At 38.2% G+C, this 23,158-nt stretch overlaps 2 protein-coding genes across 11 annotated transcripts; both read right to left on the bottom strand.

The window, feature by feature from the left end:
• Positions 1 to 192: 192 nt before the first annotated feature.
• Positions 193 to 13,463, bottom strand: dcun1d5 (DCN1, defective in cullin neddylation 1, domain containing 5 (S. cerevisiae)). 10 transcript variants are annotated; one of them, XM_053622745.1, is made up of 14 exons: positions 13,186 to 13,463; positions 12,769 to 12,831; positions 9,433 to 9,623; positions 8,654 to 8,709; positions 7,427 to 7,516; positions 7,014 to 7,056; positions 6,815 to 6,923; positions 6,183 to 6,274; positions 5,972 to 6,042; positions 4,781 to 4,872; positions 4,577 to 4,685; positions 3,596 to 3,700; positions 3,186 to 3,288; positions 193 to 591 (listed from the first exon to the last, which is right to left on the bottom strand). In XM_053622745.1, exons 7-14 carry the CDS (start codon positions 6,883 to 6,885, stop codon positions 536 to 538), a joined length of 699 nt encoding a protein of 232 aa, XP_053478720.1. In that variant the 5' UTR covers positions 6,886 to 6,923; positions 7,014 to 7,056; positions 7,427 to 7,516; positions 8,654 to 8,709; positions 9,433 to 9,623; positions 12,769 to 12,831; positions 13,186 to 13,463; the 3' UTR covers positions 193 to 535. The 10 variants fall into 10 exon arrangements, with proteins under 10 accessions (XP_053478720.1, XP_053478718.1, XP_053478719.1 ...); XM_053622743.1 differs by lacking the exon at positions 9,433 to 9,623 and having other exon boundaries at positions 8,654 to 8,746; XM_053622744.1 differs by lacking the exon at positions 9,433 to 9,623.
• Positions 13,464 to 14,773: 1,310 nt separating this feature from the next.
• eif2a (eukaryotic translation initiation factor 2A) lies at positions 14,774 to 23,136 on the bottom strand. The gene is made up of 14 exons (XM_053622717.1): positions 23,091 to 23,136; positions 22,796 to 22,865; positions 22,629 to 22,700; positions 22,170 to 22,288; positions 21,411 to 21,510; positions 20,777 to 20,859; positions 20,546 to 20,619; positions 19,277 to 19,421; positions 18,858 to 18,974; positions 17,477 to 18,051; positions 17,144 to 17,254; positions 16,711 to 16,830; positions 15,722 to 15,787; positions 14,774 to 15,526 (listed from the first exon to the last, which is right to left on the bottom strand). Exons 1-14 carry the CDS (start codon positions 23,116 to 23,118, stop codon positions 15,461 to 15,463), a joined length of 1,746 nt encoding a protein of 581 aa, XP_053478692.1. The 5' UTR covers positions 23,119 to 23,136; the 3' UTR covers positions 14,774 to 15,460.
• Between the last annotated feature and the right edge of the window lie 22 nt (positions 23,137 to 23,158).

Below are 23,158 nucleotides of genomic sequence, written 5' to 3'. Positions count from 1 at the left end.
TGCATTAATAAAAACCTGGGATTTGAATTACACTACTGTCGGAGCTGCTGTTATGGAAAATTGATCACTGTCTGACCAATCAGAATTGAGAATTCAACAGCATAGTCAATAATGAATACTGTTGGGTTTTTGAGCATGCTGCAAATACATTCAGCATAATTCAAATACACCATAACCAAAGATAAACAGTAATTCCATACAGTTCCTTTATTTTCTTTTGAAAACACTATAAACAAAAATATTACATAAACAGATGACTTCCCTCCACCAGACCGAACAACACTGGCTGAAACTGCTGTGAAAGATGCAACACGCATAAAGCAGTTCCCTCCGTTTCAGACATTTTTCCTTTTCACGTTAAATTAACACTGTAAGTCTCTGGGTTGTGATGGGTGCACAAGAAGCATGATGGCTTTCCTGGGAAGATGTGCAATTGATACTCTGGACTTTTTATGGTGGAGGGATGGCGTCCATTGATGTGCTTTTTCCATTACATTTCTTTGCCCTTAATTTCTGCAAGCATGGCCATGTGGTGCTATAAAGTCTGTCTGGCTTTATACCATTCCACAAACTCGTCCAGCATCACCGGCCCTGCGGAGGAAGAGATGGGGTTAGCACGAGACTGGCTGAGAAACGAAACAAATAGTAACCTTTTTAAAAATCTATCGGAATTGTTCTTGTTTGCTTAAACAGGCTTGGATATTTGTCTGGCTGATTACCAAGAGGTCACTAATAGGATTCTATGTAAGCAATAAAACACAATGGGATGTGCCATTATATAAATATATATCAAAATAATCAGGGATGGCATGGTGTGATGCATCCCAACATGAAGCCAAGGTGATTATTAACTGATAACAGCACACCTTCAAGTGTTTTATTCCTCTGATACCACAACAATTTGTCTATGATCTTTTTTTTTTTTTTACTAATTAAAGAACGACCACACTTTTCAGAGTTACATTTAACGTTGTGGAATGCTGGAGAGAAGTCAGTACCTGTCGTTTCCTCAATAGCCTCTCTTTTTACTCTTAAAGTTAATTTAAAAATTAATCAAAAACACCACTACCACAGCCTTTCATGTTCTAGTGAAATCAGAAAGTACACTGTCCTTAAGACTTTCCCCATGGCAGAAAATTTCAACATATCAATGATTAGACTTTTTCTGTGTTAAATGTTACATTTTTTAATCTATTCAATATTATCCTTAAATTACGTAGAGAATAAGTAGCAGAAACGGTAACGCATTTGAACGAGCGCATTAATATAAACCAGTGATTTGCCTCGTCAGAGCTGCTGCCATAGAAAATCAATCGACATCTTCTGACCAATTAGATTCAAGAATTGAACAGTGCTGTGGTATATTTTACCACACATCAACGTCATAATATAAATTTACACACAGTATTATACAGTCATGTGAAAAAATAAGTACACCCCATGGAAATTGTTTTTTTTTTTTTTTACATATTTGAGCAAGCAAACATTTCATCCTCTTTTAAACACTGCCTATTAATAAAGGTGACACACTAACAAATAACAAAACTGACATTTTGTAGTAATTTTCACAATTTAAATTAACAAAAAAACCCAGATCATTCAAATGGAAAAATTAAGTACACCCCTATATTTATCACAGCTTCAACTCCATAAAATTAGAATCAGGTGCTTGGTGATTGGGTGCCAGTGATTAGAACCTGCTTAGGGACGGCAGGTAGAACCTGTCTTATTTATACCCCTCTCATATCTAGTGCCTGGTGTTCCCTTTGCTGTTGAGGTGTGTGGTGTCATCATGAAAAGATCTAAAGAAATCTGTAAGGCCTCCACATTCTGGCAAGGGATTTAAAAAGATCTAAAAATGATCTGATATACATCATTCAACTGTAAGGAAAATAATCTACAAATGGCACAGATTTCAAACGACTGCCAATTTGTCCAAGACTGGCCATTCCATCAAATACAGCCCAAGAGCAGACCGTCTGATTAAAAAAAAAAAAAAAAAAAAAAAAAAAAAGTCTCCAGGAACCCCAAAATTGAATCACAGGATCTGCTAGTAAGTCTTGTAGCTGTTGGTGTGAAAGTGCATGCTTCTACAATCAGAAAGTGATTGCACTAATTTGACCTGCATGGGAGGTATGCCAGGAAAAAGCCTTTGTAAGACTACAGTTTGCCAATGAGCATATAGGTAAAGACCAGGCCTTTTGGAATAATGTGCTCTAGACAGACTAGTCAAAGATAGAGTTGTTTGACCACAGTAACAGCAGACATGTTTGACGCAAACCAAAGACAGATTTTCAGGAGAAGCACCACATACCAACTGTGAAGCACGGTGGTGGAAGTGTTGTGGTTTGGGGTTGCTTTAATGCCTCAGGGCCTGGATAGCTTGCATTCACTGATTCAACTATGAATTCTGCATCATAAAGAGTGCTTGAAGATAATGTGAGGCCATGTGTCAAAGTTGAACTGAAAGTGGACCATTCCACAGAATAATGATCCTAAGCACACTTGCAAATCCCCCAAGGAATGGCTCCAAAAGAAGACATGGAGGGTTATGGAATGGCCTAGTCATTTGAATCCCACTGAAATGTTCTGGGGGGATTTGAAACGGGCAGAACATGTGAGAAAACCCTCAAATATCTTGCACCTGAAAGAATAGTGCATGGAAGAATGGTTAAAAATTCCATCAAGATTGGTGGACAATATCTGCTAAAAGGGTGGCAATAGTAGATTCTGAGGCCACGGGTGTACTTACTTTTTCCACAGAAGAATCTCACATCTATAAATATTTCTGTTGAATAAATGATTGAAAAACCTAATTGTCCTTTTGGTTTTGTTCAAGCATATCAACTTCATTAAAAGGCCCTGTTTCAAAGTTTCACTGTCCAAATATGTAAAAAAAAAAAAAAAAATTCCATTGGTGTAGTTATTTTATCCCCCACATGACTGTATAATCATGATATGCAACACACCGTACCTGGGAATGTTTCTGTGGTACAATCATCTAGATCATTATACCATAATGGTCATAGTATAACTATTTACTTTCTTTATTTAGGTATATTGTCGCATCTGGGACTATGGAACAATTTTATGGTCTAAGAGATAACATGTGAAGCTACAATGAAGGAACTCAAGTGACCACAAAAGAAATGAATGATTACAGTACATAAAGACTTCAGACTTACAAGCTCCGTCCTCGTCGTAGTTACTGAGGTCCGAGTTAACAGTGCGGCTGAACTCTAACACGTTGTACCACTGATCCTTGTTCATGACCTTATACTTGGATTGCTAAACGGGGAAGGAAAGAGAAAGCATGAGTGTAGATGTACCATATTTGGACAAGTTCAATTCTGCATGCTTGGAATAAAATCTAACCACAGCACCAAAATAAAATGTCGTATAGTCTGAAAAAACACGAAGGTTTCAAGGGTGTTTTCTGCTTGTCATGTCTTTTTAATTACAAGTGTAATAACTACATAAGTATAAGTTGCGCTTCCAGTACTAGTTGGTTTTAGTAAACTATGGCGATATGTATGTTCCACATACCACAATAATAAATTTCCATAATAAAGACAATAAATAAAAACACACCAACCTCCAAAAACTGGTGAAACACGGGAAACAGGGGCCACGTCCTTCCAAGAAGCAGCGCCAACATTGACTTTGTAGTGTCCATGTCTAGACTACGCTGGTCTTTATCCTAGAAATACACAAAAGGCATGACGGATAAAAGATCTTCTATTAGATCTTATTAAAGGATTGTATCTCTGTATATGTTCGGATCTGACTGTTTATTAAAAACATGGCTACAACTGTAGCACATTAATTCTTCCTGAAAGCAAATCTCAGAGTAAAATTTAAAAAACAGTGTAGTCTAATTTTTCTAGATCCTAATACAAATATATGATGATCAAATTTTTGTAACATTTTACGACATTATCAAGATATTGTATTAAATTAAATGCCTACATGTTCAAACAAACTTAATTCTTCTGAACAACATCATTCTTTATTTAAGCACATAAAGATGGATAGCTACAAATGGATGACAAAGCTACAATAAAAACCCAACATAAATGCCATTAGAACAGCTTCAACACTCATGGGCATAGCAGCATGTAAAATCCAAGAGCAACAAAAGCTAAATAAAACATATGTACAATGTAGAAAGTATAGAATTGCACTGGTTAATGTATTCGTTACAACTTAACACTGTACATAGAAATATGCCGTTATGATATACACTCACTATAACAGACGTGCTATAATGTAAAAGCACACAGACCTCTATTCCTGTGTAGAATGTAATATAGTGAAGTTGCTAGGAGCTGCAGCAGAGCTGATACTACTGCACCACATAGTATTGAGCACAAAGCTGAGCTGGTTTTTAAAGAACACAAAAACAGTGACAGATTTTACTTGCAACACACAGATTCCGCTTATATAACAAGCAGCCAAAGAGCCATCCTGCTGATTGCAGAGAAAAGGTTTAATGAGGTTCGGTGCACACATTAAATGAACCCATAATTCATCGTGGATCACCAGTACATGCCTAAAACATTCATAAAAATCTCACCCTGGCAAAGTCAAAGGCGTATCTGTAAATGTTCCTGAACGCGGCTGCGTCGTTCAGCTGAGAGCGCAGGTAGTCGAGTTTGCTTTGTAACCGTTCTGTGCAATCACACCTGTTTCAGAGGAAAGGGAAGTTAATGTTAAAATCTTGGAGAGCCAGACACAGCATTCACAGCTTCACCAGAACACCAGTGAGGGATTCTCTTACTGCAATGATGTCATTCCCTTCTGCCACTCTTCTTTTGTGAAAAATCCCATATTTGGTGCTTCTAGTTTCCAGGCTAAGACTAACATGATAATCTAGAGGAGAGACGCAAAAAAAAAAAAAATTAAAAGAATAACATTTTAGAAATGTTACGTGGCAAAATATCAGGTGCTCAGAGCAAGGCAGAAGGTAGTAAGGAAACAAGACTGACTGAAACACAATGGGCCTCTTATCAAGCTAGATACGAATGGATTTATTTGGCAAGATATTTAGCTTGAATCAAATTTCTGAAATCAGAAGCAAATTCGATCGGATCAATATGAGAAGCTGCAGTAGGCGATCAGTGGGTCACTGCGAAGCGGATATTTGAACAGAGTTTTCGCAAGGAAAAATATCTGCAGATATTTCAGAGTGAAAAGGCATATTCTAGCAGGCAGGTTTATCCAGAAGGACCTGACTGGTTTGTGAAAAGTGACCATTCCAAAACAAACATTGAGAGGCTAGCCTGTGTAGTCGACTGTGTAGGGTTACACTTAAGGCAACATTTTTGCTCCAAAAATGAGGCCATATTTACGTCCAACCGGTCCAAACTCAAATGTAGAGGCCAATGTTAGGACATAAAATGATTGATTGTTAAATATTTATCATCTCACAAATTCTACCATGGCGTAACCGAAAAAAAAAAAAAAAAAAAGAAAAGAAAAAGGCAGAGGCTGTTTAGAGGTTGGGGAAGAAAAAGAGATTACAGAAAAAGTGGAATTTTGTATTTTAAATGCTTAGTACAGATAGAAGCATGCACAATCTGACTAAAAACATGTGCTAACAAAGCAAAAAGTTCAGCTTTGACATCCTATTTTAGAATAATCAAATGCCTTGCAATATATTCAAACACGTTAGATTTTTCTGAGTGCCTGAAAACGTACAGAAGTTCTAATAATCCGAGATTACTGGTGACTGATACAGCTAGGAAAATAAAATAAAAAACTGCTGAAGAACCACAGTGATTGAGTACAAGCCCGACTTTGCCTTAGAAATGCACAAAAAAAGGGCAAAACACAGACAAAAGCAATTTAAGATTACCAATGTTAAACCCAGTATGCGGTTTTATTTCGGCATTCAGGGTTTTCAAACCTGTGTAGTAAATTCTTTAGCTACTGTGGTGAAAAAAAATCAATAAATTGAGAAAACACTAACGTTCTCTGGTTCAACGCCTATATCCTCACAGAACTTCTCCATGCCCTCGGGTCCCACCACATCATCTGACCCTGAAGACGACGCACAGGTTATCCAAAATTACACATCAGGACAGAAAATAGACTTTATGGTTATGTTGATATGATGAGCTCATTAGGCAATACTTTCAATCGGCATCGGTCTTTAAGCAAAGAGCAGAAAAATGGCATACCGGCATACTCGTAAAACCACGCAAGGCACTTCTTGCTGGAGAACTGATCTTCAGGGTTTATCAATCTCCCAGGAGTCTGCGTCCTACAGTAACTGCAAAGAGTGAATTATTACATTAAAGTTACTCTGTCGTGTAATTCCATACCTAGAGCCTAATCTAATAAACACACAAACTAACAAAAAGCTGAGAGAAATAGCAGGAGGAGCTTAACGATTAATTCAAGAAGGCTGCAAGTTCAAATTCCACAAGCGCTGTGGCTGTAAACAATGAAATCTTCAGCGCCACACTTGGATTGGATCGTTTAGAAGTCGGTTAGAATACCAGTCTATTTTTTTTTTTTTGTCAGAAACCAACTAAACACCAGGTGTATAATCTGAAGGCAATCACACCATTGATCCTTAATCCTGTGATGTGTTGATCATCTCAAAGTAGTTTATCGTAATGTGAAAATGCCAAACGAACATGTTGCTCCAGTGCTAAAGTAAGCATGTCTTTGCTGATCAGCTATATCTGTGCTGAATTATTGTTTTAGATTTACATAAGCTCAATTAAGTTTGAACCCTCATGCACACTTCTAATTACACAGCATGCTGACGATGGAGGAGGAAAAGCTCTTTGGGGCGTCGGCCTACCTGCTAATTTTGCACTTCCGGATGCTGGGGTCTTCAGAACCAGAGGACTTTCTTTTCTTTTTTACAGGCATAACGGGGTTTCCAAAAGGTTGATTTAGCCTCGCAGAATCTGGAGGGAAGAAACACACATAATATTGCTCGAAGTGGACATTAACTCTTAATTGATAGGTCCTGAACAAAAACTGGAAGCCTGTTATACCTGTGTACACACGGTCACTTTGTCCATTCAAGTCGACAAGATTCTTGAGAGAAAAAAAAACAAAACAGCATCAAAAATTATTATAATTTTTATTTCTCTGTCATATTGCAACTGAGAAAACAGATTAAAAAATGACTTTTTATGCCTAGTTGGAGGAACGAATTTAATTTGGACTGCTTTAAAACAATACTGTGAAGTGAAAATGGTGACTACACGTTAATTATTGTTCAACTCCATTTTTTTTTCACTCAGTGAATTTTTACTTTGTTTTGTTAATATACTGAAGGCTAAGAGAGATCCATCACAGTGCCACTGAACTGCTATATTACTGTCATCTTCTTTAAAATCAGGTCTCTCTAAAAATAATGACAATACCCTTAAAAAAAAAAAGTCGTGATAACTGATTACATCACCTTGACCCCACAGCATGTGTAAGACGTTTTACTGTAGGGTTGTCATGGTAACCTGTTTCCTACTGATCATGCTGGCTTCCTGCTCTTACCCTGGCATATTAAAAATGCAGAGAATTTAAAACAACATTTATAAGATTCTTTTATAAGCTTATTTGATATAAACATGTCCACAGACAGATCATTATCCTCCTCACATGGGGAGCCGTGATCGCTCGTTACTGGTGGAAATACCCGGCCTGAGCTGACAGCAGTGAAGAGGTGGATGACGACGTACATGACTAAAGATTTTTCAGTTTGGGGTATTTTAGTCATCAAGTTAAAATTAGGGATGGTATATCTGATTACAACTTCATATTTGCTAGCCCTAAAACAAAACACCCTGATGTTTAAACAAAAAAATAATAATAATTTAAAAAAAAAGAAAAAAAAGGAACATTGGAGATTTATCTCCCTTGATAACTGCACAGCCCAATCTTGTTTCAAATTTGATCCGATACAGATTATTTAGTAATCAAATCAATGCATCATGAAGTCACAAGATCACGGAAGGATTGATCAGTCCTTCCATGATTTCGCGATCGCAGAAATTAACACAAAATCGTGCAAAAACCGCAATATTCGAAAGAGCTTGCAATTTTTGCATAAGTACCGCAGATTTTGGCCAAGACGTGTAATGTGACATCATAACGCGCATTCAGCCGAGGCCCTCTTCGATTCACGTGCGTCGAACGAGTATAGCTAAAAGGTCCAACCAATGAAAGGTCCATATCAACATCACTGCGAAAGACCATGCAAAACAATTTCATGCAACTGCAATTTCACCAATTCAAATGGTTTTCTGAAAAAAAGTAGCATCGCTGCAGTAAATCAAGCGGTTTAGGCCGCAACAATCACCCAAAAAAACCCTAAAATTAAATGAATAAATAAATAACCCTCTACAAAATCCTGTACGGACTGATTAAATACTCTGAAGTCAAACCAGTGTATATATTTTCACTTTGCAACAAGCATTATTTTTCACCACCTTCAGATTGATGTTTTTACACCATTAATGATTAGATTATCTTTTTTATAATAATCTATATTATTATTATTAGTAGTAGTAGTTCGTCTGATCTAATAGAAAAAAAAATAATACTATAGTTTAGCTCAAGTACGGTCCAATAATTAGAGAAACATGAACACACACTGTTCAACAGATAATCTCAATACCAACAAGTGACTTACAAGTCTATCCAGTGTTTGAGACACGTTCTTAATGTCCTCCAGTCCGTACCGCTGTCCTTCACAATTAAACAGAGACGATGAACATCCTACAGCCTGTAACGCATATTGACCTCCAACAATAATATTAATCGAGACCAAACACAAAGTTATACTTGGGTTTAAAAAGGAAAACTCTTAAAGGTTATGACGAATGCATAGGAATGTGATTTAATCTACTGTAACCTATACCTAAATCTGACATTTCAATTCAGTCTTTGTGTTAACTTCAACATCTCAGAAATGTCTGAAACCAGGATTTCATTAGTCGCTGATTAAATCAGAGTGGATAAATCACCTCGCAACGATTCCATTTGTTTTACAGTTCATTAGGAATCAACACAACGGGTCAGAAACTCTCGAATGTCACGTATTTAGGCAGGATACCTTGAAATTGTGAGCATTGCGTAGAAGAAAAGGACACAAAGATAACAAAACAAATCAGTGTTTGTGTTAATTACAGACTCGGTTTTGATTAGTGCTTAGCTTTCAAGATAAATAAGATTACATTCTATATTACATAGACAGTTTATACTACAAATAAGCCTCATACGAGAGGCCTCAATCTGAAATATGTTGGGCTGATTTATGGGAATGTAGTATTGTACTATTATTATAACATTGTGCTATTACTCTAGCATTGTACTGTAATTGGAGCACTTTACTATTACTCTAGATTTGTACAGCACCTCTAGCACTGTACTATTGGTGCATTCAAGTCATGTCAGTGAGATCATATTTACCAGTTGAACGCACATGAACGCCACCACAAAGTCGGAATTACGAGTGGGAAACGCTCAGAGGATTTCCTTTGAGCTCAAGGTTTCCGTGATGATGGCGTCAGTAAGAAAACACTGGCATCAATGAACGCAGCATCTGCTGTTGACGGTAAATTTGTTGAAATTTAACGTTTACTCGTCTCAGAAGCTGATTTCTGAGGAACATGACCGAAGGAGAGAGGGAGAGAGAGAGAACGAGATAATAAAAATAAAATATAATCCACAATACTTATGGGTATTTAGCAGTGGCATGTCTTTGTCAGGCTTTTTTATTTACAATAAAACAAGCTAATTGCCTGCAAAAAATACGACAGTAGCAAAACAAAAAAACAAACCAAAAAAAAAGCGCAACACACACCCGATGCGCATTCTTTGTTCTTTATTTTCTAGAAGCAGAGTTTAAAAAAAAGAAAAAGAAAAAAAACCCTTAGTGTATTTCATTTTGTTAATTAAGAGAAGGCACACCGCCATCTTGCTCCGACCGAAGTGACTTGAACGCACCTGACGTGGTAATTATGACTTACCAACTAGTAAATACGAACTTCCCAGGAGGACTTGAACGCACAGTATGACTGCAGTGCTGTACTATTACTTCAGCTTTATAAGGTCACTGTAGAATTGTACTATTACTGTAGTGCTATATTACTACAGTAGTAGTTATTCAATAGAGGGTGATGTCACCAATGTTTTATACATGACTATGTTTGGAAATCTTAGAATCCATAAGGCTCTGGGTTACTGATTAGAAGGTCGGGGGTTCAAGCCCCAGCACTGCCAAGCTGCCACTGTTGGGCTCTTGAGCAAGGCCCTTAACCCTCTGTGCTCCATGGGCGCCGTATCATGGCTGACCCTGTGCCATGATCATGATTCATCTGTTACTGTGTATTTGACAAAGTCTTTCATATTTAATAGACATTAATGGCTGTGTGTCGAGTTATTTTGAGGGGACAGCAAATTGACACTGTTATACAAGCTGTACACTCACTACTTTACATTGTAGCAAAGTGTCATTTCTTCAGTGTTGTCACATTAAAAGATATAATCAAATATTTACAAAAATGTGAGGGGTGTACTCACTTGAGAGATACTGTATATATAAAAAATATTTTTTTTTTTTTTAAAAACAGGCCACTGTGATAAGATCATTTCATTCCCAGATTAAATATAGAGATGCTGCTGTGAACAAATCTATGGACATGATTTAGATATAAAAGCAAAAATACTCATCATCAAAATGTAATTAGTATTTTTTTTTTAATGATTACTACTCATTCACACGTTCATTCTTTGACTTTTTTCGTGTATGGATTTTGCTTATGCAGTTTTTCTTGCTTCTGTATTCACCCTTCTGCTTCTGACTTTTGGCACATGGGGGGGGGGGGCAGAGGTGGTGTTTTCTTAGAAGGCAGCCTTCTGGCCTTGTGGGAGTGGCTCTGAAAGTTAGCCCTGCCCTCTCTATATTACATTACTCGTATTACAAAAATAATGAGTAGCTACTGAATTGGTTGTTGATGCATCCACACATATTTCTTTATCATGAAAGTGTCTTCATTCCTGCTGAGCAGCAGTTTCAACAGCTCACATTAGCTAGGTGACCAGGCTGAAGTTGACTTCTTACTCAGATGCTGCGTCCCAATTCGTCTACCGTCCGTCCTAGATAGTATCCGAGATTAGATTTAGTGTGTCCCAAATCGTAGCATGTTGAAATGAGTATCCCAAAGGTACCCGGATAACCTACTATTTCCGGTAGATTTTAAGAGGATGTATGGATACGTGGACAATTTCAGCTAATATTGTGCATTCCATGATGGTTTGCTTCACGAATATAACCTGCAAACATGGCGGACGAGCGTAACGTCGGTGGCACGTATATTAGAGACGTGCAAATGAAATGCGGACAAACTTTTCCGTTACATGACGTGCGAGTATGTCCCAGTACTTGCATACGTTTTCACTGCATCCGGAAACTTAGGCAGCTGACTTGTTGCCTCGCTGCCCCATCAGGCAATGACTTCAAAGGTTAGCGTTTGCGCACAAAGGCACCTCCGGAAACAGTTTCGAATAGGTTTCTGAAGCCTCTGGCATAGCCTTTCAAACTATTCTCCATTTGACACGTACAAGTACACAGACGTTCAACAACTTGTACTACCCCTTGTGCTACCCCTCCTGGACTACAGGAGTCAGTACAGAGCAGTAAAGCAGGTCTTTTGGTGTGAAGGACGACAACAAAGAAGAATCACAACAACATGAAGAATGCTTGGGCAATCTCTCGCCACAATTAGCACCCATATACAAATCCTTACACGCTTTAAGACTAGAATTATACAAATGCGGGTACTTTCTAACCTGCACTCGTTTCTGTTTATTCAATTTCTCTCCAAGTACCTTGAGATTCAACAGCTCTGGGTCACTGTTGCCACCTTGTGGAACAACTAAATAGTGCAAAAGAATTAAATGCGAATGTTAGAAAAATTGGGCCGCGTACAGTATGGGTAGACTCTGCTGATGAAATTTGCGTCACGCGTACTGTACGCTGTTCCTACTACTATGCGTAAAAAGTGAAGCATACTTTCTACTTGAGGCAACATAAGGTAATGTCGTTGCTACGCTACCAGCTGCTCATTACCACCACCTGCTGTATACAGTGTAGGATTTCATCTAATAAAAATGGGAAACAACGAGCTTATACAGTTATGTATTAAGTGTATGATGATACTTGAAGACCTTCACGAAGAGTTTTCTCAGTAGAAACGCCAAACGCAATCAAAGTTGTCAAAAAATAAAACTTTCCTTTGTACAAAAACTGCCCACCAAACACATTCTCTGACGCAATTTTATTTTTCTAAGCTCGACCAGAAAAATAATCTATGCTGCCTTCAAAAATCGATCCAATGAAGGTCTCACGAGACAGGAAATGAAGCTGACTTTGGAGTCGGACGTGCCATGATACCTTCCTACCCTGGAACACGTCCTCCGAGGGCAGCCTTTTGCTACAGACCAAAACCTATGTACTTGAACGTCAATTGAGTGGGCGTGGCTAACCTTCAGACCACCTCCCACTTCTAAATCAGTTGACCAATAGCATAGAAGAAGGGGAAAAAAATAACTGCGTCCACAAAATCATAGCAAAATAATACGGTGAATTTAGTGGTCCTCTTTTTTAATATTGCATTTTGATTCGATTCTCAAAAACATCGCATTTACAATAAAAATCACATTTGGATAATTAATATTCTGCTTGGGGGTTTTATTATTTTACTTGAAACTTCTGGCACAATATGAACTCCATACAAATCTCACCTGAGGTTTAGGACAATTCTTCTCTTCACTCTTTAACTCAAATCCCTGAGTGTAGTAGTGTTTCTAAAAGCCAAAGAAATATACAACAACCAAAAAAAAACCCTCAGCCAATATTTGTAAACATATTCTCAGAAAACTGATATGACGTTTGTCGTCCCATAATATGAGAAGTATTATTCTATATAAAAACAGATTACTAAGTAAACACAACGAATACACAAATAATAACTGATAAATACAGATAATGCCTAACTGGGTATTTTGCTAGCTCGCTAACCTTAGCAAACTGGCTAACCTAGCTAGAAAGCCGGGTGGTTAATAAAAGCTACAACCGGTCATAAAAGACAAGAAAATTATCACACTAAAGCTAATGTTAGCATTTCGAGAACACTCATTATATTAAGATGTTCTTCATACCTGAAAACTCCGCGTCCACAGACTTTGGTGTAAATAAAGACGCCAAGAGCCGAGCTCTTCATTCAGCACAGGACAATCGCAGACTGAGTGAAGAGAACTGTGAAACTAATGGAACTAACATAATGAAAATAACTTCCGGTCGCGGGGATGCAAATATTTCAAAATAAAAGCCCGAACAAACATATTTTGTCAAAAGACACGGTAGAAATACAACAAAACAGTCCTTTCCCCCAAAACCATTTCCACAAAGTTGGATGCACACAATTATATAGTATAGTTTTGGACTGGAATAAAATTGGTTTGAAAATCTAAAAGGTGTGCGTCATACCCGACACCTAGATGAACACTGTGCAGTTGGTTGTGTGACTGTACATCATTCCCTTCAAATGCTACTGGAGCTTTAAATAATGGTATATTTTGTGTATGAGCCCATGCAGTAATAAAATACATAGCAATTTTTTGTTTATATATGATTTAATAGTTTATTTTTTTTATTATATATCGAAAAATCTAAAAGGTGTGCATCATTGCTGACACCTAGATGAACACTTTACAGTTGGTTATATGACTGTAAGTCATTCCCTTCAAATGCTATTGTAGTTAGAAACGCGTGTAAAAATGTCGTATGTAACTTTAGAGACGGTCCGCATATCCGCGAATATCGAACGTCCAACGTCAAACCAACTTTATTCCAGTTGTATTCGGGTGTTGTAGCGTCACCGTTTCCCTAAACTGGAAGGAAGGAGGCCCAACATGTTCTAGCATGAAGTTTGTGTAGCTGTGTTTGTGAAGCTTCCTGATTTCTCCATCCAATCCCGTGCTGTGTTGAAAACATGAACACATGAAACATGGAGTTTATATATATGTATAGATCTAGGCACAAACATGTATGATATTTGCAGGCTGCAGGAAATGTGGAAAGAAAATGAATGAATGAATGAATATCATCACAGTGAACAGCATTCATGGCATTCCCTGCTGACCCCCCCCCCCCAAAAAAAAACGATACAAACCATCACAGAAATTCTAATGGCTTCCACTACAAATACAATTACAAACCATCAGCTAACCATTAAAACCATTACTGGTCCTTAATGGTATCCACTAGACATAACATGCCACCAATAGAAAGCAACAAATTACCAGTAGAAGCCCACAGGGATTATTACAGTTTCCATTAAAACCAATGGAATTCCCATTATAAGCATTAAAACCATTACAAATTTTATGAAGGATTTATTGGCAGGTTTTTTTCAGCAGGGTTATTCACTATGTAAAATTAGTGTGGTCAAGATGAAAAAGGAAACACAGTACTACCTATACATTTATAACAGTCAAAACAACCTTGCTGACACATAAATCTTCCTAAACCAGCTGGTATTCAGGCATCTTCCTGCCCGGAGCTTTTGGCACACAGACCCCAGTGGTATCTAGACGTCCAAATGCCTTTCAACGGAAAATCAAATTGCTGATGAATTGAAGCCAGAGAATAAGTCCTCTACAGTGATGACATGGTAAAAGGTGCACAGACGGCCTACAAACCCAGACCATGACTGGAATGTTGTCACGCATCAGGGTACAATTTAAAAAAAAAAAAAAAAAAAAAAACCTGAGGGGGGTATTTTAATTTATGAAATTTTAATTGCACTGTTATTCATATGAAACACATAACAAGCAATCTACAGTTCTTAAACCGCACACTTAAACTACAGAAAAAATTGCTTTAAATTGTATATAGCCTATATAAAGGGTTGTATGTATTAATTTTAACTAGTTGACCAGTAGGAATAATTCAGAGAAGTAGTGGACTAGTTATCAATTCCACAGATTAACCCCTCTGATCTAGATGGAATTAGATCTAAATGAAACTATAAAATAAATATTCATGGTGTACTTGACTGTTCTTTATTTTTCTTGCTGATGGAAATTTCACAACATATATTTGGAAGCCTGGACAAAAAACTTTTTAAACAAACCAAAAAAAAAAAAAACAACCCAAGGTTCATGGTAACATGGTAACATGATCATTCAGACTGTTGTGTGTGCACTGAAAAAGCTTCCCTCATAATCTTTACAGAATATTGCATAGCAATAATGCCTTCAGGGGACCAGGTAACGTTTCACTGATTAAAAGAGGAAGAATAAACTGTAACACATTTATTTGTTCATGAATGTTTATGTTTATCTGGGATCGAGTCCAGCATGTGCTCTGGTTCAGCTCCTTATATGCATTAAGCTATTGAACAGTAGTGCTGTGAATGGTCTAGAAAATTAGTTACAGCCCTAACTCTAGGCTCTCGAGCTCCTTCAGCAGCTGTGCCTCCTTCTGAATCTTCTCCAGCTGTGGGATGAGATTTAAACATTGTTATATTGTTTTAAGGAATTGATGGTTTTCCGCATGATTCACGGATTCTTTATAACGTTATGAAGCAATACGTACTGTATATATTCATGGAAGAGTATAAACAAGGCCAGTGTCATACGTCTAAAAAATTTTTTAAAAATAATATAAAATAAATAAAATAAAGTCCGGTACCTGATTTTTCTGCATTTGTTTGCCTGCTGCTTGTTGTTCCTTTAACTCCTCAATAGCCTTCAATTTCTGAACCAAATAAACAGAATCAGATTAGCCTCCGCCTAGTATACCATTTAAATAAAACCTAAAGTAGCAGCTCATCCCAACACATACACAGTTTTCTTACTCACACCAAATACAGCAAACGTAACTAGCAAGCTGACAGCAGGTAGTTTAGCAATGTGCGAACACAGGCACCTCAAAAGACATCGTTTGGCTCAGTAATACTACTAATACTACATAAACGGTTTTATAAAATAGCGGAAGATGGCCGCTACGAATGTTTTGGCCCTGAAGTTTTCATTAGCTTTGTAGCTCCAGTGCAAAATAAAGAAGGATCAATCTGGGGTAAGTGGGTAATTCTGTGAATTTTGTTTGCTAAACAAATATAAAAATGAGTTTATAATATTGCACATTATGCTGCTTTTATACCACAAAGCGCCGTTGAAGTCTCAAATCCGATTGAAGGTCAGAAGGTTCTCAAATAATTTATATTAATCTGCTTGTTCTAATACATTATCGTTTCTATAGTAACAGCTCATCCACAGGGCAGGGACTTGTATGGTGGATGCGGAACCTTTATGGAAGGAGTCTCCAGCGTAAATGCTTTGTAACATGACAAGCTGCATTACTGCATGGCATGCTGCTCTTTAATTAATAAACACTGTTGGCAAATCGCTGTGGCATAAGAAGAATAAAACACTTCGTGGCAAGCTGTTGGCAAATAATCAACTTCTGGCAACTAATCACTTCCACCATCACCTTGTCGTTGATTATTTTCCTACAACAGCACGCCCTGCTGTTTTTAAATAAACTGCACTGTCTACGTATGTAGTATGTTGAACACTGATCAGAAAGTTCTGCTCTAGTAACAGTAAGGTTATGAGAAAGCCACTGTAGGGCCAGAAATCAATGCCCCTTAATCCTCAACTGCTAAAGGCCTAACATACCTTTTTTAAGTTCTTAATCTTTTTGTCAGTTTCAGGATCTCCGTGTGTAGACTCTACAGGAGTCTGTCTGGTGGGTGGAGGCTCTGAAGGTGGAGTGGGAACGTCATCAGATTTATTTTCCTGTATTGACAGAAACAAACCGATATGCCAAGAATAATTTGTAAATAATGTAGATAATCAATCCCACAGTTAGGTTAGATACTGGAACACTGATATATCTGTTAACAGAGGAAACTGCATGGCCAACATACACGAAAAATGATCACTGACACTCGTTTCTAGCTTATATTTAATTGTATTTTGTAAACGAATATTATGATGTCGATGATTCAGGTAACCCTGGTTAATAGTGGTACATCACTGGATAAGGTACTTTAAGTTCCAAAACAAAATCTCTTGAATACAGATAATGCAGAAAATGACCAGAACACACCTGTTTAGCTGCTTTCTTTGCTTCCCGTCTTCTCTGGTTTTTCAGAGCTGCCTTGGACATCTGCTTGTCTCCAGCACCAGACTTCATGTTCTGTGGTGGTTCCTCTTCATGCTAGCAGAATGGGAGACATTTTGAATCAGCTTTGATAACACACTCGCATCGGCAGAACAGAAACGGATAACACAGACCATGAGGTGGCATAAATATTAATTTTTACCTACTAATTTAATTTGCTAACACCTAGTAACCATAGTAACTAATCAACATCTTCAGATAGGAAGATGCTTGAGGAAAGTGCTACCCTGCTGTCCTTGTTCGATGATATGCGCTCACCAGTTTGGTGCTACTGCTCTCTGGTTTGTTGCGCAGGGCAGGAGGCCGGTAGGCCTGCGCAGGCTTGGCTTCAGTGCTGCCGAGCTCGCTTGCAACTGCCTGGTACTTCACCGCCTTCTCTGGGAATGTTCCAGGTAAGAACGGTTGCCAGACCACCTCCCAGAGTTCTTTCCCTGCTGGTGTGTCCTGCTTGTACAGAACTGTGCCGGTGTAGTGCCAGATCTTATAGCCATTACTGACTCTGAGCCTGGGTGAACAGGTTGCCGTAACAATGTGCTCTCCATCAGGACACCAGGAGAAGAACGTGGTGTCTGCGGCCTGGGGTTTGGACACCTGCTTGTACTTCTTCACATCCCACACCTCCATCTGACCCCTCAAGTTTCCAAAGCCTGCCAGGACCAGGATGTGGCCCTGCGGGCTGTAAAAAGCAGCGTTGCGTGGACCTGTTCCAAAGTCAAAAATGGGCTCGCACTTAAGGTTAAACACTGTGGCTTTGGCAGGCATGAAGCCGTAAACGACACAGAATTCCGAAGAGTTGGGGCTCCATATCACATCATAAATAGGGCCGTTCTTTGCTGTTCAGAGAAAGAAGCAAAACTGTACATAAGAGAATATCAAGTAACAAGAGAACATTTGATAAAATGGGGGTGGAGCCGATACTATATTATTTGCATAATATCACAGTGCTTACAACATGAAATAGGAAAGTGGATGACTTTAAATAACAAAAACCTTAGCGGTATAGAGTTATTAGGTAATTTACCTTCAGTACTTTACCAAAACAATGTCCAACATGTGTAAGAAATACACTTACTGCAATTACTCATCTCAATAAAGACTCAGGTAAATGTTGGAGTATAGCTTCAACTTCTTAACTCAATTTAAAGTAAAAAAAAGTCTGAAATTTCCTCAAAATATCGCAATTAAAGAACAAGAAGCATTTACAGAAGAAAAAAGTCTGCCTCAAGCCACACACTGATTTTAGTTACTGATGTATAATTCAAGGGAATTTTAAATTACATTCTATAGTATAAATTATATAAGGAATAATGAATGAATGAAGAAAAGCTGAAATGCAACCAGAAGTTTGTTTACAGTGACAGCATGCGTAACTACGCAACAACGATCTCTTCCGTTATAAGATGTGTTAATATGTCCCAGTACTTGCATACTCTTGCTACACACTCAAAGTATGTACTTTTTCCTTCTCAAAAAGAGTACACAATGTTTCACAATAATTTTAGTGCATGGTATAAAGTAGGTGAACTGAGACATGGCATAACATATTTTCCTGGTTGCCGTAACAGTCAACACAGCTGTCGAAGTCCTTAACGCTATGGGGATTTAAACTGCATGGTTTCAATTTTTAAAAGACACTTACGGAGCTGGACCACTGCACTGTCTCCGTTTGTTGCGAGATAGTGTAAAGTCTGCTCCCCATAGTACGATGCGCCAGTTTTATCCACTTCTGTGCTAGCTGTCACTAGAACCGCACTGGCTACAGGAGAGGGAAGAATTAAGACAGTCAGTAACAAATATCCATACACACACATTTCAAGATATTGTATTAGCTTTATCGATTTTGAATATTAATACATTTGAAGGCATGACATTGACAAATAGTGATAGCTGGACGCTCAAAGCTAAGGTCCGGTTCTAGTGACCAGATGGTTGCGGTTGAGTTTTAAATCTCAGGACTGCCAGAAACCCAGAAGTCAGTCAACATGTTCACATGCAAGTTGCTTTTAAGAAAATGTAAAATAAATAAATAAATAAAAATAAAAAGGAAAATACAGATACCTCTTTTGTTCCACAGCATAGTCACTTTATCAGCCTTGAAAAAGCTTTTGTTGGCTAGAGCTGAGGTAGGACCACTGAAATTAGGGTACTGATAAAGTCGGACAAAAGAAGGGGCGCCCTTGCTTCCAGGAACATAGACAGCGACCTTGAGTAACACAAAGAGATTAAATGATTAGCTGTACACATAAACTGGCACATGACAATAATCAGTTATATCAATAATTACGATATTCAACACACAAATATTACTAATTGTGCTCACTTCAAAATATCCTGTTTGTCCCTAACAGGGGTGTAGGCTGTGTAGGTAGCCCGCATTTTTAACTGTATATGTACTCCTGAGATAAAATTTAGAAAGGACAGCTTTATTGTACGAAAACTCATTTTGAGCAAAGTTTCAAGGAACACTGCATGGAGCCTTCCAGAAGATAGGAATCTGTTCATCACACAAGAGTTCTAGGACAGTTTCAGAAAAATAGGGCAGACTGAATTTCTCTCTGCTGATACAGTGTCTGAACTACTGACCGTTTATGTTGGCTCCGTCAGTGTCCTAATCAAAATCAGGATTAGAGAAGTAAGGAATAAAACACTTTGTGGGCATGCTGTTTTAGGAAAATAATCAATGACATGGTGCTGTTATGTGGTCCGACACAAAGCACTTACCATCCCAAAGATTATTTTCTGATAACATTTCTTCTTCTTTTTTTTTTTTTTTAACCACAGCAATTTGTCAACAGTAACAATTTTTTATTTATATATTTATGCATTTTATCCCCCGAATTACGTCACCTATCAATTCCCACCTACAAGCCAGCTCTCCCTATCACACAATAACTACCAATCGGAGAGGGTATTGGTTTCTTCCATGGTTCTTCCAGCAAACTTTATCTTTTAGAACTGCTGCAGCATCACAGGGCAGTGTAACACAATCACAGGAATGCTCTACTTGACCTCTTCTGCATACATGAGCTCACAGATGTCTGTGATTGGTGCGTTTATCTAATTGACAGGGGAAAGAGAGTATAACCTCCCTCCCACATATAGAGCACAGCCAGTTTTGCTGCCTTGGTTCCTGGCTACGTATGACCGTCGCATCAGGGTGAACAGCTTTCTGCTGCACCACTCGAGAGCGCAACAATTATAATTTTTTCAGTCGGCACTACTGTTGCTACGGTACACAACTGCTGGCATACAAACTTAATCCACACCTTCTGACCAATCAGAATTGAGATTTCAACAGAGCTCAAGGGATCACAGTTTTTGCAATACCTTGCTTGGCTGGTTTCCTGGTGACAGAGCAAAGTCTGATACCTTCTGAAGATGAAGTTTGTTGGCAATGGTTTCTACACGCAAGCAAAACACACGTTTCGAGACACACATCAGCTGATTAACATTCATTAGGATCACGTAGAATTTTCTAAAAAGACATTGCACAACTGTTCGGCTGCAACATGTTTATGTGGTACTTGTAACAAAAATGGTGGAGAAACAAAGCCTTACCGAAGTTATTATTCTCAAAGAAATGAAGTTCGTTGTTCACACATCTCACTGCGACGCTTTCATCATCTGCCCAACCTGGACACCTTAAAACCCAGCATCGCACTCATCATTTGACAAATAACAAAAGTAATATTGATGACAAACTTAGGTACAAATCATGTGACTTCAGTCGACCTAAAATTTGGAGAGTAAAGATTTGAATCAGTGCACTGCTCTAAGTATTTATGATACAGCTGCATTTCTGCATCAATAAAGTCTGATTGCATACACGCGGTTTGAGCAATGTTAAAAAATTATTTATCTTGGCACACTTGTTGTTTCTCCCTGTCAACGATTCTCTGTGCATGTCAGTCAAAGTGGTTAAATAAAACATTTCCACGTGGTTTTGTTGAAATATATTTATTTTTCTTTTAAAGTTGAGGTGTCAATATATTGTACTGTACGTCTTAGGCTGGAAATTGTCACCCAAACCAATATTTTTCGTAATCTTTTTGACAGAATTTAGCCACAGCAACATCTGATGGGTTTTCATCTGATGGTAAGAGACTTATGCACACCTTGTTAGGACTGATTAATTCATTCAAATGAATGCGAGTGACTTGACAACCATGTTGTTATTGTATTAGTTACTCACCATCCCTCTAATTTTTTCTGGTAAAATGCTTTGGTACAGTTGCCTGTTTGCAGATCCCACAGCTGGAGGTTAGCCTCACCCTGAGGATTATCTTGTGATTCTAAAATATTACAGGAATACACTCATGATGAGAAGTTTCTACTAACTGATTATACAGAGAATTACTATAACATGTAGCAAACTGTATCCTGTGAATACTGAAAATTTCTCATATTTTAAATACGCTACTTTCTACATTGTTTAATTATATTGCTGCATAATCAGTAGATATTCCTATCATTAGTACTCCCACGATTCATCTACTAAAGCAGTGAGCAACAAAAGGGCATGAGTTACAGAGATTACATCACAGGTAAGGGTTTTTCTTAAAAGGTAAGACACAAAGGGGAGTGGAAAAAGTGGAGTGCCTAAAACCCCTTTACCCATGATAAAGTCACTGCATCATACTATACATTATATATATATATATATATATATACATACACACACACACACACACACACACACACACACATATACACACTATATTAAACTATATAATCATACTCTACACAAAATCATTACTTCGTAATGTTCTGATGTATGGAATGTTTCAGAGTTATAAACCAATGGAGCTGGCCCAAAAGCCGGTCTTGTTCAGTTAGAGAGTCTGGTGATTTTTCTTCATCAATAATATCAGTAGGTGTGTTATAATAAGCAAATCACACATATCACATTGCACAGCCATGTTCCCATTAGAAGCCTTCCCATTATACTCACTGGTGTACTGCTTCCATGTAACCAGGATTTTATTAAGAGGAGAAAATTCCAGCATTGTGGTTTTTGGTAGATCAAAAGACTTCACCAAATCTCCGTTCGCAACTGTAATCACGCTGACCCTGTGGAAAAAATTGGGGGGGGGACACGGACATTTCAAGCCACAATTATTTCTCAGTAAACCTTCACAAACATGCCTGATGTAACTTAATAAATGCAAATATAGCTCATTAATGGATTGATTGATTATTCTTCTGTTTTTCCTGGTGGTGAAGTTCTGTCCGGACTTCTCGATCCCCAGCCAGGAATTCCAGTTCCTCTTGGGGTTCCCCAGATGTTCCAAAGCCAGTTGTGAGACGTCTGCCCTGGGATCTCCGTCCAGTGGGAGGGGCCTGAGACATCTCTACCAGGAGCTAACCAGGGGCTATCAATCTATTGTGTGTGATGAGTGTTAATACATACTTCTCCCCATTGCACCAGCCAAACAAAGTGCCATCCCTGCTGAAGGTCACATATCTGCTCTGTCGTTCATCTCTGAAACATAAAGATGATACTTAGTTATAGATGAGGTCAAATTAGCGCTGAAAGCATCCTGTGCTCAATTCTGCTCATATAAATAAAAAGCTCACCGGTGGAAAGTCGGACTTTCCTCACAGTTCGGTGGTCCGCGGAGCAGAACTGTCCCATCTGACCCTCGAACTGTTATTACAACAGATAGATCGTGATGGTGTTACAGTAACAGTAGTTCGATAGTAAACGTGGGACCGGAGTCGGTGTCTGTGTTTCTCTCATCCAGAAACCCAGCGAGATATCATATACATCAACTCCTTACCGACTCTACTTCACGTAACATCCATGTACGTGTAAAACGCAACAACACTTTAACTATCCGTGTTAATAATAGCTTTAAATGAATCTGCTTACCTGCTAAGTGCGGTATGGGAGGCGCCATGTTGAAACGGAAGTAGTCACGAAAGGACGCGCCCACGTGA

This window comes from Ictalurus furcatus, chromosome 4 (assembly GCF_023375685.1).
Source record: "Ictalurus furcatus strain D&B chromosome 4, Billie_1.0, whole genome shotgun sequence".
In the NCBI taxonomy this organism is placed as follows: domain Eukaryota; kingdom Metazoa; phylum Chordata; class Actinopteri; order Siluriformes; family Ictaluridae; genus Ictalurus; species Ictalurus furcatus.
The sequence above is the reverse complement of the archived record's forward strand: the minus strand, read 5'-3'. Positions and strand labels throughout refer to the sequence as shown.

Coding starts and splice junctions, on each gene's coding strand:
- dcun1d5 (XM_053622745.1), bottom strand. CDS start 6,885: ATGCCTGTAAAAAAGAAAAGAAAGTCCTCTGGTTCTGAAGACCCCAGC. Junction 6,043..6,182: donor GTGGTTTTACGAGTATGCCG/GTATGCCATTTT, acceptor CGTCGTCTTCAG/GGTCAGATGATGTGGTGGGA. Junction 592..3,185: donor CTACGACGAGGACGGAGCTT/GTAAGTCTGAAG, acceptor CTTCCTCCGCAG/GGCCGGTGATGCTGGACGAG.
- eif2a (XM_053622717.1), bottom strand. CDS start 23,118: ATGGCGCCTCCCATACCGCACTTAGCAG. Junction 21,511..22,169: donor TACATGGAAGCAGTACACCA/GTGAGTATAATG, acceptor GTAATATTTTAG/AATCACAAGATAATCCTCAG. Junction 18,052..18,857: donor CAGTGCAGTGGTCCAGCTCC/GTAAGTGTCTTT, acceptor TTCTCTGAACAG/CAAAGAACGGCCCTATTTAT.